The sequence below is a fragment of the Phaethon aethereus genome, assembly GCF_964289735.1.
Source record: "Phaethon aethereus genome assembly, chromosome: Z".
Lineage (NCBI taxonomy): Eukaryota > Metazoa > Chordata > Aves > Phaethontiformes > Phaethontidae > Phaethon > Phaethon aethereus.
In genome coordinates, this window is record NC_138577.1 from 45,693,508 (window position 1) to 45,710,690 (window position 17,183).

The window sequence follows — 17,183 nt, forward strand, 5'->3', positions numbered from 1 at the left end:
AGAACTTACTGAAGTATTTCAATTTGTCTTTCCAGATTATCTCTGTTCTCAGTATACTCTCGGATCATTTCTAGGTCTCTGTAAAAAACATTTATAAAAGGTGATAAATATATAGTTGTGAAAAGATATCATTTTAAAATATGTTTATATTTCTGATGAAATATGTTAAAAGCAGTCTAGTCTTGTGCAAAGTAAAATCACTTGCTAACTTCAATGATCTCTGCCAGTGTATCTCAACAAAGACTGTGAATAGAAGACGAACAAAATCATATGGACTGCCTTCTTTTCCCCTTAGAAGTATCATTTGTGTTATCTGAAGATAACCACATAATGAACCTGTCATTTACGCCCCTTTAAATGAATATCCAGACGCAGTTTCATTCACTTTAGAAAAAAACTGGTTGAGATTGATGTGGGAGGCTTCCAAAACTATTCTCCCTAATATGCATAGAGATAGTCATCTCCATGAAAGTCATGGAGGAAAAAAATTGCCTGATGCTATCACTTTTTCTCCTAACTGAAGTCCCAGTAAAATCAGTGGGCTTCCTTGCAAGATTATGGAAGTTTGCATCATATCCAGAATTTGCTCTTTCAGAAACCTGACAAGAGAAGTGAACTTTAGTCACAGCATTCTTTGCATGGCATCAAATGTGTACCTGTCATTTATGGCAAATTTAGAAAATAACAGTTACCAACTGCATACATAATAACTACATCAGACAACAGATCTTTTCCCCTGGTGAAAGTATTATCATATAGAAGTACCTTACCTCTCAGAGTTCAAAGTCTGATCTGCATACTCGCTTTTCAAGCTATCTAATTCACTCTGTAGAAAAGCTATATTTGTCTGCGCTTCTAAAAGATCTTTCTTAAGTTTCTGATTTTCCTTAAAAAAAGGAAGATATTAGATATTAGCTGTCATAGTCACCTGCATAAAACATTGACATATTATAATGGCAAAATAAAAACCATGAAAATTAAATAAAAAATGAAACACTAAAAATCTGAGCATAGAGGGAGAAAGAAAATGAAAGAACTCTAAATCAACAGAGGAGTCAGTAAATCAGCATGCAAGAGCCACTGCATTTTTATCTTTCCATTTCAGTTACACAAAAAGGGGACTATATCATCTCAGGCCATTTCTAAAATTTTATACCTAGAACGTGTATATATTTATATAGAACAATTGTTATTCCAAGTTAAAGAGCCTCATACGCTTATCAACAACTTTAAAAGTTTATTTCTTAGCTTACCAGTACTAAATGTAAAAAAATCCAAACAATCTGTATTGCAACAAAGATAAAACTGAGGCTAAATTAATATGTTAATGATATTCATCTCTTACCAGCAACATATCATGTATTCTTCTTTTCAATTCAACCACATCTTCCCTGTGATTTACATTTTTGGATTGCTCCTCAAGCTAGAAGGATAAAAAACCCCACAATTAATCTATGTTATTGATTGTTCTGATTCAAAGTACATAAAAAGTAATGGAAATCACAATAACTAGACCCTAAAACATGTTGCAGCTATTAAAGTTTTTAAAACCCATAGTTTTCCCAACTGTGTGAGTAGGCAGCATTACTCCAAAAATTTCTGGATTTCTATATGATCTTTTAAATCAATACCTAAAAGATGTTTGATGAGCATTTTGAAATCTGTAGGTGTTGAATATGCGTAACTAGTGACACAGAAGCCAGCTATTGAGAACGTATAAACAGGTGTATCCCCACTATTGTTATATATACATATTACTGTATCTAGTAAATTACTATACTTGGGTTGCCAATTTCATCTAAATCTATGAATTAAAAATACTTATAGGTGATACATTAGACTATTTCTACAGTATCAAATACAGGGCTAGATAATTAGAATGTTAATAACTTGATGGAGCTAGAAAATTATTCGGCAACAGAATTCAGCTAGCAGTTGGGCCCTTTCCTATGTATTTCAGTAAACTACACAGAATAAATACCACAGCACAGAATGACAACACAACCTAAAAAATATTTGCAGTTACCATTTACTAATACACAGTAAGATAAAAAACCTACAGGTATGATTATCCATCCTGGGGAAGGCACTTCCTATGGTCAGCATCTCTTAAAACACTTGAAAAACTCTTGCCATGGCTTTTTTTAAGTGTTCAAAAACCTGTGGACGTGGCACTTCAGGACATGGTTTAGTGGTCATGGTGGTGTTGCGTTGATGGTTGGACTTGATGATCTTAAAGGTGTTTACCAATGTTAATGATTCTGTGATTCTGTGATTCAACTCACTTACTTTTTTAAGTTTTTTTATTGTCACCTGAAGATCCCCAACTTCAGTATCATACTGGCGCTTCAGCTCATTTAGTGCTTCTTCAGCTTTTCGCTTCTCCTGCAACATTTTTTATCTCATTAAAAGTTGAGACAGGTCTCAAACATTTCTTAAGTAACACATTCATCAGTTTGGAAACCACACACTTTCCCCTTAGACTAACGTGTTTAATTTTGTCTTTCCATTATGTCAACCTGCCCCTTCCTTAAGATCCACAGATACTGATTCTGTAATTGCAGTCTACTTACAAAATATTTGTAGAAATAAAATGGTAAGGTGGAAGCAAAAATATGGGTCAATTCAGTGTTTGTTATTCATGTCATAGCCTCCTGTGCTTAACATTCTCAATGTCTTAAAAGCACAAAAACTGAGAGAGAGGTGTTCAAATTTTATTTGTACATAAATTTAGGTGTGTATTGCATATATAGATATATACATACACAGCCACACTCAAATCAGGGCATTACATCCTTTTTTTCAAACCAGCCTTCCTTCTATGGCTCAGCATACAATGTGCTAGTAAAACATTATTGTGCCATCATCAGGTACTTCTTTATTTCTGGTTTTCTTTTAAATTTTTTCATTTGCAAGTATTGGAATACTACAGGCCCATGTTCGGTAAAAGATATGCTGATGACAGCATCTTTAGTTTCATATGGTAATTGGTCTGAATATCAAACCAAGTACACTATTCTGAGTCTCATTTTCATCAAACAGATTTTGCAAGGAAGTTACATCAAGCACAATGACAAGAATAGTATGAAGAATGGTGTGTTCCACATGCTATAGAGGAGCACGTGTTTAACTCACTCCAGTCACTCCCCAGGGACTTCAGTGCACAGTTTCACAACATAGGAAATCAGAATGCTGCAGTTACACACAGTGTCAATGAGATAGGTTGAGTTTTGACATGGACTTTGCTCAGAATTCAGTGCTTTCCTGTAGGTGATGCTGACATCCGTGTGTTAAAATGATAACAAAAGTTATCAGCTTGAGCTGTATTCTCTTACTGTTGGCACTTACATACTCCTAAGTATTGTTTGGTAACTATCTGCGTCCCTTGAAGAAACAAAATATAGGATAGGCTCAACCTGCAGATACTATCATGCAGAGGCAGGCGTCACAGTGGCATGAGTGAGATCACTCTGACAAACAATAGCCTTGAGTGCAGGCGTTAAGATTAATGGCTTAGTACAATCCCACAAAGTAAATATCTCACATTTACTCTCAGGGCGTTTTAGTAGATGGAATATGTGGAGCTATGAGCTAAAGGGAACTTTTAGGAGTGAAACTGAAAAGAGTGCTGTGAAAAACAAGTTACAGCCCACCTTTCCTATCCATAGCTAGGCATGAACAGTGAAATTGTAAACCATGCAACTCGGTGACAGTGTGAGGACTTTTTAGAATGAGAAACACAAACTAGATGTGGATAATACATAGCAGATGTGTTTTCACATAATGCAAGTACATAACTGTGGATGTTCTCAGAATGAGTGAATACACACATCCCAGTCATATTTTTACAGTAATGAAACACAGTCTTCAGGGCTTTTTTCAGTGATTTACCACTTTTTGCAGAACAGAAATTTTCCAGACCAAATGTATTTGTTTTCTAATCATAAATGCTTAGTTTCTGGAAATTGAAAGTTTATCTGTACTGACAGTTGCATTATAATTAGTTAAACATATTATGGTACGCTTTTTGCTGGGGTGATATCTTTAACATTTTTACATCATTATATTTTGTTGCTAGGAAAACGACTGACTTCTATGGTTTGGTAGGAATGTTTCCTCTTGTACAGAAAAAGATGCCGTTTGAAGGAAACCTATCAGAATACCATTTACCTTAACAGATCAATTACTGTGGACTATTAAAATCAGCAAGTTGGCAGACATCACTTTGTTGCTTCTGATTCTGCAAATGCTTTAGTGAAAGAACTCATATCAAATCTATAGATGCTCAGTATATTATGTGTCGTACAAAGCAATAATTACACCAATACTATATGTTTTAATCCACAAATTTCTTATGTACACATTAGAACACTTTCAAAAATAGTTATTCTTAGGCACATTGTAAAGTTAGGTTTATTTTATTAACAGTCCAACATGAAGCAGACTACACAGGTAGGGTGGTTTTACTGTACTGTCTTTGCTTAGAATTACACGGTAACATGTGGCTCTAATACATTTTTCAATGGGTAGGGGGAAGAGGATTCTTGTACTTTTCTATCAAGACTGCAAGCCAGTTGAAACAATGACTAAAACTTGAGCACACTGAAACAGAATTCCCCATCAACTTTGGGAGGTCCAGGCCCTCACACACTGTCATGACAATTACCCTCTCTTATGTCTCTAACTCTCTAAAATATATTTGCAGCATGAGAATGAGGGAAACAAGGATCACTGCTCCAGGCAGATATACAAATTAGGAACAAATGATCTAAGCATTAATTTCTACATAAATTAATCTGGTAGGAGAACTAGATTCCATTCTTTTATGGTGAAAGGTTATTTTCTCCAATCTGTTTCCAATACTGGTCTCAGAAATAAATTCCTCTAGGCCAGCATATTCTCACAAAAGAGGAAGACTTTGTTTTCTTGGTTTATTACATCTAAGCAGCCATTCCTCTTTGGCAAAGCATTAAGAGAGTACACTTTTGATCTCATGGATAGCTTCTTTTCATCCAGGCCCTGCCTTCGGTGGCTTTGAGTCAGACCATTAGGATCAGAAACACACCTGATCATCAATCCTGCTTAAGACCACTGTGAGTTTGGTAATTATGAAATTCTGTAAATATAAAATACTCACTTCCTTTTTAACTTTATACTCTGCAGCCTGTATCCGTTGTTCCATCTCTTCCTCCAGTTCACTGAGCTGAACTGCTGCTTTATCCTGAGCTCTAAAATTTAAAAGTGAATAGTCTCTTAAGAATTGCCCTCTGGCTTGACAGAAACATTGTGTGAAACACATCTGCCTACCTCAGCTGAAACAAATTAGACAGACAGACATGGAAACAGTCTTACATTGCCCAGACCTTGAAATTGGTACAGTTGGGAACAAAAATCACAAATTAATTTGAAGATACAGGCAAACTACGTTTTAAATAATACTTGATAGCTGATGATTAGTATGAAATATATCACATCTGCATTTTGAAAATTAAGTTACAGAGATAAAAGGCCCCTCTGGTTATCTTATCAAGAGACTTCAAAAGGATAACTACAGCAACTTGCACCACCCACACATACAACATCTCTGACCTGAGCTAATCTGTTTGGTTTTGGCAGTAACGATGTGAGACTGCAAATGCCAAGTAGTTACAATCGTAAATACACCCCTTGAAGCTGAAGAAGCAAAAATATGGTTTCTAAAATTAAAGTATAATGGGTGTGTATGCTAAAACTCAAAGTTACAACCAAGGAAGAGAAGTCAAAATGTTTTAAGAGATTAAACATAGGAATAGAGCCGGTAAAAATTTGGTCCAGGACTTATCCAAAATATAACAAGGAATCATTTGCAAGCTGCTATATGTGTTTATGCACATGTGTGTGCATATAAACCAACCTTTGAATTCAGTTTATAGAAATACTCCACATGACATATTTTGGCATTAACTCCCAGTAGTTTAGCCCAACAAAATGTGATAGAGAAAAAAATAACTGCATAACTGAATGAGAAACAAAACTCACTATACCTTTTTACCGCAATGGCCAAAGTTTCCATCTCTGTGCTTTGAAGTTTGATCTCTCGAATGAAGTTCTTAATGACATGTTCATAGGGCTGGATTAATCTTGGTTCCGCTATGTGTATGTTCTGATACAGAACACTGACCTGTTCTTGTCTGAAAGAGAGATACCATGTTAACACACTTACTTGGAACAATGTTCTATAACAGATTTGAAAAATGTAATACAAATGAAGATATACCACTTTTTGCATATTTTAAAAAATTAGCAAATTAGATACAGATGTTGAACATCCAGCATGCTATGTCTGAATATTTCTAAATGATGTTTACCCTTTCTGCTTCTTTAATATAGTTACTATAGAAAAAACTCCTTATCTTAAGAGAATATAGCTCTCTGGTTTAAAACAAGTTATTCTGGTCCAGACAACTGCACTCCTAATAATGCCAGCCCTGTTTTATAGCCCCAAAAATTAATTGTTTTAAGAAGTTAATTCTGTATATGATTCTCATGTGAAAGACAACAGATATCTCATATAGAAGAAAGAAAAATGTTTCTGTATACCCTTTAGTTATTAAAAGCCCTCCTGAAATTTATACTGCTTCTTAAAAGCTGCCCCAGTGAAAGAATAGTACATTCTGATTTCCATTTGATCTGGACTCATTTACATAGATTGTATACAGCTTTAATTGTCAAAGCAAGAATCTTGATGAGCTAAAAAAACAAAGAATAGCATAAGCACAAAAACATTATTACACAGGTTACTACATAAAAAGCACTGATTTCTGGTCATACCACTAGTAACTCCATGTAACCCTTTGCGTTACATGCCAGCTAAGCTCCAGTATCTGGATTACCATAAGGCAATACAACAAAGAAAATTCTATAACAGAATTTAGCAGTCACAAAGAAATTTGAAGTTGATTGCCACGTAGACTATATGTCAGAATGTGAACAGGTATTCAAGAACTTAAAAATTAAACAGAAAAAGAAGGAAAAGGGAAGCTCAGGTCTAGAAAGGTGGAGGAAGTGGGCCGGTAATGCAGAAACACAGCATACCAGTGGCAGAAATGCAAACAAAACTAATGTTTTGCAAGTTCTAGTCTAACACCATATCTAACATATCACGAATACATTACCTCTTTTTGTTGTTAAAGGAAAGTTTAAACTCTGATTTCGTGATCTTCCTCATTAGACAGATGATATTTTCCTATCTTCCGTGAGGGCAGTGCTATCTAATACCTTCACGACATGCATGATATCAACAGTCAGTGTATATTCTCTGCATTTTTTCAGCACTTCAAGCAATTCCACATCTTAAGATTATGAACTACTTCTCCTTCGTGATTTCCCCACTGAAGGTATAACTTATTTTATTACAACAGTACCGTAATTGTTACTCAGATTCCCATTGCAAACAACTGAAGTATTTCAGAACACTGTAAAATCTGTTTCCAGCTGAAATGCTGACATTCATTTCAATACACAGAAACACAACAACAGCAGAAAGAAATATAGATTTACTGATGCCAGGGGCATTTCTGTGTACGTACATGTTTCTGTCTTGCAAGGAGTTTCCTTTACAAAGGCTAATGCTTTAGCTATAGTCATTATTTCCAGAAGTTAAGCTAAACTTAATGTAGTGCTCTGAATATCTTCCAATGTATGCACACAATTTCTTTTTCAAAATATATTTTAAATAGAGAAATGTCAAGGTTCACAAATAGTCACAGTAACACAGAAATTTATCTGATCATCAGATGCTACACACTACGTATAAATAATGTATCATTTAAAGAACTCCCCAACCATATATATACTCAATTAATAATTTGCCTTTAAAATATGGTTAAGGACATTTTCCTTAGCAACAACATTGCGTTAAAACAACAGGGACATTCCCAGCACCATCAGATATATTAAAACTAGGAAAAGCCAAAAAATAAAAATAAAATTGTAGACTTAAAATCTGCCCTTCTTTCAGTCTGTACTATCACAACATAACAGGCAAATGTGAGATTTCTGTGCTAAATGCTTTACTGCAGCACAACAGTGTTTTGGAACGGTTCTGATGACAGTGTGCATCACAAAATAAGTCTGAAGTTTGGTTTCATCAGATCTCAATTAAATTTCAAATGTACAGCAGATTTGTAGCATTTAGACATTAATTTCCAAGTACATACACCTGGACAAACAATAAGTTCAGTGTCTCAGGGTGTCACCATTTACAGAATTCCTACTATACTTCCATAAATGTTGGGTAGGCTTGAAGATGGAGCCTGGATGTTTTTTTCAAATTTTCAAACATTACAAAATGTAGCCTCTCTGTAGTCTCTCCATCTGAAATTCCATTTATTCTTGATAGTTGCAGTGAGAGCAGGTAACGTATGCTGCATTTCATAAATTCATAGCACTTCAGCAGGTGTCCTTCAGAGCTGCAAGTTGCTTACCCTAACAGCCAATAAACTATACCAGAATAGCTTCAAATTTTAGATGGAAGTGGACATTGTACTCAGAATTAGCTGCTGAAGAATGTAATTTCTTCAAACAGTGTGAATATACACACAGTCCTTTAAATGAGTTGCATGTAAAATAAAAATGGCACTAGCCACAGTGAGATGGACAAAGTTTATCCATCCTCCCAAGGCAGATAAATTCAGCACAATCTAGGTCAACATACATGATTCCTAGAAATACGAAATACAAACATGAAATCTGTGTTCTGAAATTTTCTTGTTTCCTTTAAGTTTCCTTTACATTTCACCAACAAGATGCCTACTAATAACCTTGTTTCCTAGAAAGCAAACAAACAGCAGGAAAATTATTTGTTACTTGATGCTAACATAAAATATTCATTACTTCTGCAAATGTTTTCCTCATTCTCTTCTACATCACAGGTCACTGAATTAGGGTTGGATTTTTGAGGACCTACATAACTTTTTTCATAAGATTATAAGGTTGTGTTGGTACTGTATCTTTCACACCCTATCTTTTGCAGGATTAGTCAGCTACTGCCTTTAAATGAAATGAAGCTACATCCCTAGAACTACACTGTACCTCAAACTGTACTACAAATGCCGAGTTCCAAAATAGCACATGCATAATATTAAAACCAGAGGCCTCCTACCATACAGATTATTAATGGAGTAGCAAAATTGAAAGTACAGTGTCTTATGCTGAGGAAGCAGAGATTCAAACAATTAGTCTGGCCTTTGCTTAGTGTATTTGTGCCAGAAGGAGAAGACATTTATAGTGGAATATTGTAATGTATTTCTGCAACTTTCATTCCCTTTGCAAAAATGCCACAGCCACTTCCTCTTGCAGCTTCTTTTCCAAGTGTATGCAAATACACATACCAGAACTGAAGATAAAAATCAGTATCTCCATGCTGCTGAGCCTCTACCATGCAGCTAAGTCTACTTTAAGATGCAGTAGTCAGAAGCACAAAGTAGTTATTGTGAGAGTTTATTCTCCCTCTGTGATACAAAACCCTCTTTATATTTTTAGCCCAGTAACCAGTTACCATCCAGATGGATTCAAAATATCTCAGAGATGCAGTTTTATGAAGCAGTACTTAGGCTTAAGAAACAAAACGATACCCATACAACCACAACTGTGCAGGATTCTAGAAAGCCTGGAAGGCTTTTTTAGATTAACACTGGCCACTGAAATTCTCAGCGACACTTATCTGAGTGCTTCTATGGCAACTTAGGGGAAGTCTTAATTAAAAACATGACTCAACAACTACTGCAGCAACAAAAAAAAACAGAGGAGAAATTAAAGTCATGCAGCGAAATTGATAGGACTCTGCTTAATCACTTACACGCTCAGCAAGAGCTTACACTTTCATGAATTGGGAAGACTGCTATTGATTTAATCACTCCATGTATCTGTGATAAATTAGCAGTAAGCACACTGTGATATTTTATAGATACACAGGATTTTAGAAGGATGAAGCTATATACACTCTATATCAACATGCAGTAAGTGTTTGATGATTATGAGGAATTTCTCCAAATTGTCTCTTTCTATATTTTCAATCACTCCTTTGTTTTCACATGCTTTGGTAAATATTAGTGACACTACTGCAGCAGGACAGATTAGTTGCAATAAATATCGCTGCATTTGTTTGTCTCCAGTTCCCTTTGTCTTAACACTTAAACTTGTTTTCATGCTGATAATACACTCCTGTTCCTAAGTTTTAGAACACTATTCTAATAACGTCTTCCCAGTGTAGGTAAGCTTGTAAAATTACTCTCATCACTTGTAGCAACTCTGTTCTGCTCTGGGCATGAAGGCATGAAGTATACATGAGCTGGGTGCTCAGAGAAAGATCAAGCATTTACACATCTGATGATTGCCCTTACAGTGGAGACCAATAGCCTACGTGTGCCACCAAGAGACAGAGAAATACCTTTTTCTGAAAAGCAGACACACTGGATATACCATCACATCAGACACCAGTAAATATCGACCAAATTCATTTCAAATTGGAAAGGATCTACTTTTGTCACAGCTGGGTGCCTAACACTTGCTCCTAGATGAAGAGCCTTGAGGAAAAACAGATTACATGAAATGCTAACATGGTGTAAAGTTCAAGGTATTTCTCAACCTCAGGCACTATGGAGGTTTTTTTTTAATAGCACCTTTTCTTCTCCTGTATCTGCCCCTTCAGAATCAGGCTGCATTAAAAGAAGATGAACAAATCTGCAACCCCCAGATGACAGAGCCTGGCCAAGGGCTCATTCCCAGAGAAGGGATTTTTAATAATTCCAAGGAATAAATACTGTTCCTTGCCTAAAGACAGAGTTGTGATTTGGAAGCAGTGGGGAATGAGTGGGAAAGACTGCGGGACAGGGAGGGAAAGGTGAAGTATGTGGAAAAGTAGAATGCGCCAAAAGATATGGTTATGTCAAATGATTGTGTGACATGAAAATACAGGACAGCAAATGCTATAGTGATTAAGTTATTCAGCAGGGATGCTGTTCTGATTAAAGCGAAAAACAGAAGAGCAGTAAAAGCTAAGGTAGCTCAGAAAGTCTTCTAGCTCCAGAAAGGCGTCCATCACACTTCCAGCAAAGCACATTTGTCAAACCCCTGTCGTGAGACGTATTAAAAGACAAGATATGATTCTTAAAGCAGAGATCCCCTCTCCAGCGCTGTGACAAAGGGGTACCCAGCATTTGTTTTTCCTCAGGATTTGTTTTTATTCCCTCTCCAGGTTACACACTTCAACTTCCAAGGAAACCTCTCCAGTGCTGGTATCATGCTTCATCATCTCTTCAAAGTAAACACAAATTGCTGATGAGAGCTGATGCTGTGCTCTGTATTGACTTTGGCAAAAATCCATCCTGGCTCGTGATAGCAAAAGCACAACAGGTCTTGGCTGTTGTTTTATGCAGCAGAACCCCTCTCCTTTGCTGTAGCACAGCAGTATATCCCATGAGCACCACCTGTCTTCACAGTTTAAGTAGCTCATGTTAAAAACAGCACTCTTCCCATTTTATCACATCCCCCTGATCCACATTTTCCATACAACTCCAGATGACATGATTGGGGGTGAATTGTTATCATAATCACGTTATGACTTTGGAATTGTACAATGCATAAAATATCAGTCTGGCAGCGTTGAAATCAGAGTCTGATGAACAGTCAGCCTGGCCCAAAGTACAATGCATACGAATAAAACAGTCCCCAAGACTAGAAAGAAAAGCAATGAAGTATGAGGACTCTCAGAAGCAGAATTTAACTCGAAATAGGGATAGAAACTTTCTTCTCCAGATGCATCCATCCATTCTTACTCAAATTAACTTAGCTCATTTTCCAATCAGATTATCCAATTTGCCAAGTATCACAACAAAAAATTGCCTGGTAGTGCTTAAAGGGATTCAGTTTACCCCAGAGCGATCCCACAATACACAAGAATGCACACAGCACACACAGTCCCAAGTCTTTGTTCTTTCTGACTGAAGGTCTTTGAGATTAAAATTTCAAAATCTGTTTTCTGGAAAGTTTTTTGCCTGTCATTTAGAGACACAAAAAACTGTTGTAGCATTTGTAAGTACAGGTTTTCTCTCGAAGTGTCAGCAGATGTTGGGTCATTCTCTGTTCAAGCTGAGGAATGGAAAAGCGTTGCCATTAGGAGACTTTCCCACATGCTTAAAGGAGCACATGCCTGGTGGAGGAGTGTGGAGTGAACCATTTAATCTTACTACTGAAAACCAAACAGATCTGAGGTTGGCCACATATTAAAAAAGAATGCAACACCCAGAAACACAGTCGAGGGCTAAATCCCTCCAGTGCAGGCAATACACTAGAGCACTCACTGCCTGGAGCACCAAATAGGTAAGTTTTTTAGCTTTCTTTGTCTACTCCTGTATTATTGCAAGTACTTCTTAGAGGAACAAACTAACGAACATGCCTCAGCTCTCAGTAAAACAGATCACACAAGTATACTCCAGTTGGCAATTCACTACATATAAATCAAAGGCATTGCAATCTTTTGTGTTCAATTACTCATTATACCTGATTTAATTACTCATTATACCTGATAACAACAAAGAAGGGTAGCTGTATTTTAAATTAAATGAATGCCAAAAAAACCCTCAACCCTGTACACAACTCCACAAAAATCCAATTTCACACACTATATTAAGTCATCTGCCTGGAAAGATTTTCCACATTTTTTGTGCTAGAGGCACAACTGACTACTGAGAAAGTGTAAAGACTAAGGCAAACAATACTTTGACTCACAGTGACCACCTTACCAAGAAATCTAACTGAATTCAGTCCCAAAAATCTGTTCAGATGGGGAGGAAAGCAGCAAGGCTGGAAAGAATCTCTTTGATGTTACTTCTCCTGTTCAACTGTAACCGATACAACCACAGCTCCAGTGCAGACTTTGATGTTCTAAAGTATAAGCTAATAGAACTGTGAAACTGATACACCAAACTAGAGAGAGGCAAGTTCCGTTCCATAATAAAATTTCCTTTTTAAAAATTAACTAAATTCAAAATACACTTCTTTTAGTATATGCTTATTTTAGTACCTGGACAAGGCAATACCTGGCAGTAAACAATGTTGTATCTAATGTCTGCTATCCTACGACACTGAGGACTGGGTCAGGATATTGACCTGTTACTGGGTTTCACACCTCATTATGGAGGCTTATTTATGGCTTTTAAAAGCTCAGTCACAGAAACAGAGGCTGAACCATGTACATTGATATCGGTAAAAAATTTCCCCTTGATTCCCATGGGCGCTCAGTCAAGCTCAGGAATGATAGAGACCACAGGTGTTCACTGCGCAATTTTTTCCTGAGTTCAGCCCTGGTTTTATCTTGCTACTTCCATCTATTATGCCTTGTTTCTCTATATATAAACCACAACAGCATCAGAGCACATGTGCCAGTGTTTTGCTAGACTGGGGCCAGAAGGCATAGCATTTTGAGGGTCTGAACCCCAAAATGATCCAGATAAAAACCACACGATCGAGATAAAAAATATGGACAACTAACTCCACTAGTTTGGGTTTGAGGAGTTTCTTCTTTGTAATTACTTTTCCTCACTGTTTTCAAACCTAATGTTAGAGCAAACATATGAAAAGTAATAAACCACAATGTGAGGACACCAACTGTTTTATAGTATTGAAGATGCAGGTGTGTTCCAAGCTAGGTCTGTTTCTCAAAGTACCGCCTTTCCCTAAAAAAATCCTGAGCTGATAAACAACTAAAAAATTTAAATAATTTAAATAATACAATAACATTTTTGAACTACCAGCTTGTACTTTACATGGTTTTGTTATATTCTGTTGCTTAAAAATCTCTCCTATGCCCAGACTCCTCAAACAATTTCAATATATTCATTCCTTACACAAGTGGTCTTAAATGATTTTAGTGGGACTACTCACATGAAAAAAAAAAAACTTACACATACATTTGAACAAAAAAAGATGTGGGCCACAAGGGTCAAAAAGTTGAGCAGTAACACAGATCTGCTTCTAGCACTTCAGGACAGGAAAGAGAAAGAGCAAGAAAACAAAGGGCACACTGTTCTTCAGTTGACGTTGGCACACACCTAATAAATACAGCCAACTACGAAGGATGTTCAAAGCTATTTACAAAGCTGAACATGAATAGGAAGCATTTACATCAAATTACTGCCCACCTAATACACATGTATTTACCAAAATTTAGTTCTGTTTGCAATTTTGATATTTAAGAATCGTAACACAAATGATAGTGTCATGATGAATTTAACAAAACTAAAGGACGTGTCTGCACAGTCAAGCCAACGAAAGCTGTTCCTCTTCCCTCCTGCTACACTCCTAGACAAACAACTGGATTATATTCAAACTGCTGCTGCAAACATAGTAACCAGGATACTGAGACAGGCTTATTAGCAAAAGGAGATGGATGCTTTCACAAGCCACCACTGTTCACAAGTCAGATTTTTTCCATCTCCTATTGAGTTTCTGCCTGGCTTTAGGTTAAGTCATGAATTGCTTCTGCAAATTTTCAAAAATTTTGTTTTGTTTTGTTTCATTCACATACTGTAGCAAGCAAGTATGTAGCAAGGAAGGCATCATGAACTAGGTTGGAAGGACCTGTATGAAGTTACTGATCTGTCTGTAACAGTGCAGTCCAGTAAGACTAATCAATGTTATTTACTCTTCCAGTCCAAAAAGAAAAGAACAATCTACTCCAGTTGTGCACAGGAGTAGCAGGTTAAGTAAATCTGAAGAAACTTTTCATCTCACAATTCGAACACACTTTTAAAAGTGTCTGGAACAAAATTACCATGGTAGATAAGAATTTAAGGTGCACTATATGGAGACTGGTATAATAAAAATTTGCCAGTAATGATACATGCTCCTGTAAAACCATAAACTGCACGTTCTACTCAATTATTACGAAAGTTACACAGAAACTAATGTGCTTTTTAGCCTCTGCATATCTCGCAGCCAGCACCCGCTGCAACTTGACAATCTCTCTGGATATATTCACGTACTCTTAGTAGTGCCTCTTAACTAGCTGCTAAACCCTTAAACTCAGATTGCTTGTTTTCCACCTTAAATTACAATTTTTAAATGAAGCAGAATCACTCTGTACTTCTTATGGCAAACATTTTCATACTAATTTTGAGCACCTAAGGTTTCAGGCAGATGACTGCGAATCACCGAAATGCACCTGTGTAAACTGGAACCAGCTCAACACTGCCAAGTCCCGTGGTAATCGGGTTTAATCCCAAACCAAGCTACCGTCAGTTGTCTTCATGTCGCCGGCATCGAGGGTGACGGCAGCCACGGACTTCAGCGAGCTCCTTAGCCCGAGAGCCGTGCCGGGAGGCAAAGCTGTTTTTTTTGGTCTGCACTGACCAGGAAAAGGAAGACGGGAGCGCAAGAAAGATGCTAGGGGCTGCTCGGGACTGCGGAGGGGCCAAGTTTCAGTCGCGGAGCTGGCAGCACTTTGCATCCCCTGCATTTCACCGGCCCGATTCCCTCACGTGGGTCCCCGGCAGAGCAGCGGAGGGGATGCAGGCGAGCGGCAGCAGGCTGGAAAAAGAGAGCTGGAAACCCTCAAAACCCCGGAAAAAGCAGACGTGGGACAAGCTCTCTGCACCTGCCAGCACAGCGGGCGAGAGGTCAGGCTGAACTCCGGTACGGCCGTTCCCCGGCAGGTATTGCATCAGCACCGGCGCAAGCTGCTGCCCGGAGGGCCGTTCTCCCTCCGGAAGGCGGCAGGGGCGGGTTTGCGGCGCCCGGGGCGGTGCGGGCGGCGGCGCCGGCGGGCCCGGTGCTTACCTGGGGATGTACCTGGCCTCGTCCCCCAGCCGCACCTCGAAGTCTCTCCAGGGCTGCTCCAGGCCCGCGGCGGCCCACGGCGCCGCCGCCTCCTCCTCCTCCGCCTCCGGCTCGCCGCCTCCGGGCCGCCGCCGGGTGGCGCCGCGGAAGCCGCGGGCGAACTCCGGGAACGTGATGGCCCCGTCGCGGTCGCTGTCGAGGCGCTGGAAGATGGCCTCGGCCTCGGCCGGCTGCACCCGCAGCTCGGCGCAGAGCGCCGCGAAGTCCTCCCGCTCGATGCGGCCCGAGCCGCTGGCGTCGCAAGCCAGGAAGAGGGCGCGCAGGCGGGACAGCTCGTCCCGCGCCGCCTCGGGATCCATGGGCCGGGGGAGCAGATCCTTCGCCCGCGGGCGGACGGGACGGGACGGGGCGAGCGGCGGCGACTGCCCGACCTGGCGGCACAACTTTGCTGTCGGATCGGCGGGGCGGGACGGGCCCTGCTCCGCCCCGGCGCCCCGCGGGGCCGGGCGCGGCCGGGAGGCGGGCCGCAGGCCGCAGGTGGCGGGTCGCGCCTGTGGCCGGCGCCTGGCCGTGCCGGGGCGGCCCGCGGCACCCGGGCAGGGCTGCCGGCGCCTCGGCGGAAAGCAGCGCGTCCCGAGCCGGCGCCCCGGCAGCTGCCGGCCCCCTCTTCTCCCGGACCGCGGCCGGAGGCGCAAGGGCAGGGCGTTCCCCTTGCACACCTTTGCCCGGTGTGTCGCCAACAGCGCAGGTAACTGCTTACGAGCACCGCGCGTTAAAAATGCGTCCCACCCCCCTGCAGCAATCAAACGTGGGTCACAATACTATGCGGTCACCGCAAGGTGTTAAAATTTCGCTTCTGCTTTCCCGCAGAATAAAAGTGCTCCGTATGTTCAGGAAAGACAAGGAACCCAGCATGACCCAAAGTTTCACTAGATAAATTCTTGCTGACCACGAGTAGTCTTAGAGTTCTACATTGCCGAGTACGTGCTCACTGCTATCCCATCACCAATAGTTTAGAAATGTGCATTGTTAAAATGCCAGCTTAAACCAAAAATACAAGAGCTAGATTCAAATCAATAAATCAAAGGAGCCAGATTCTCAGTGCTCTGTATAGAAGAACTAGCATCTGTTTGTCTTGACAGAAGGCAAGACTTCCCACTTTGTCGAAGCCAGACTCAAAACTCAGATCCAGTGGGAAATAGTTAAATTTTAACTGAGATTTTCTTTTTACTTCCCTGCACTTACTGTTGTTCATGTCTATCTGCAAATGTATATTGCCTATACCAAAGTTGTGACCAAGTTAGACAGAATACAAATACAGCCATTGAAACAGCGCTTCCTTATTGACCGAAACATAGCCCAAGGCC

The 17,183-nt window shown here is 39.5% G+C and overlaps 1 protein-coding gene across 1 annotated transcript in view; it reads right to left on the reverse strand.

The window, feature by feature from the left end:
- The window catches only part of RASEF (RAS and EF-hand domain containing), a gene marked incomplete at both ends in the record, with an annotated part of 30,087 nt that extends 13,912 nt beyond the window's left edge, over positions 1-16,175 (reverse strand). The window contains 7 exons of the mRNA XM_082012764.1: positions 10-78; positions 771-886; positions 1,346-1,423; positions 2,290-2,385; positions 5,138-5,228; positions 6,024-6,170; positions 15,817-16,175. Coding sequence (XP_081868890.1) covers positions 10-78; positions 771-886; positions 1,346-1,423; positions 2,290-2,385; positions 5,138-5,228; positions 6,024-6,170; positions 15,817-16,175 — 956 coding nt within the window. The remainder of the gene's footprint in view (positions 1-9; positions 79-770; positions 887-1,345; positions 1,424-2,289; positions 2,386-5,137; positions 5,229-6,023; positions 6,171-15,816) is intronic.
- Positions 16,176-17,183: the final 1,008 nt, after the last annotated feature.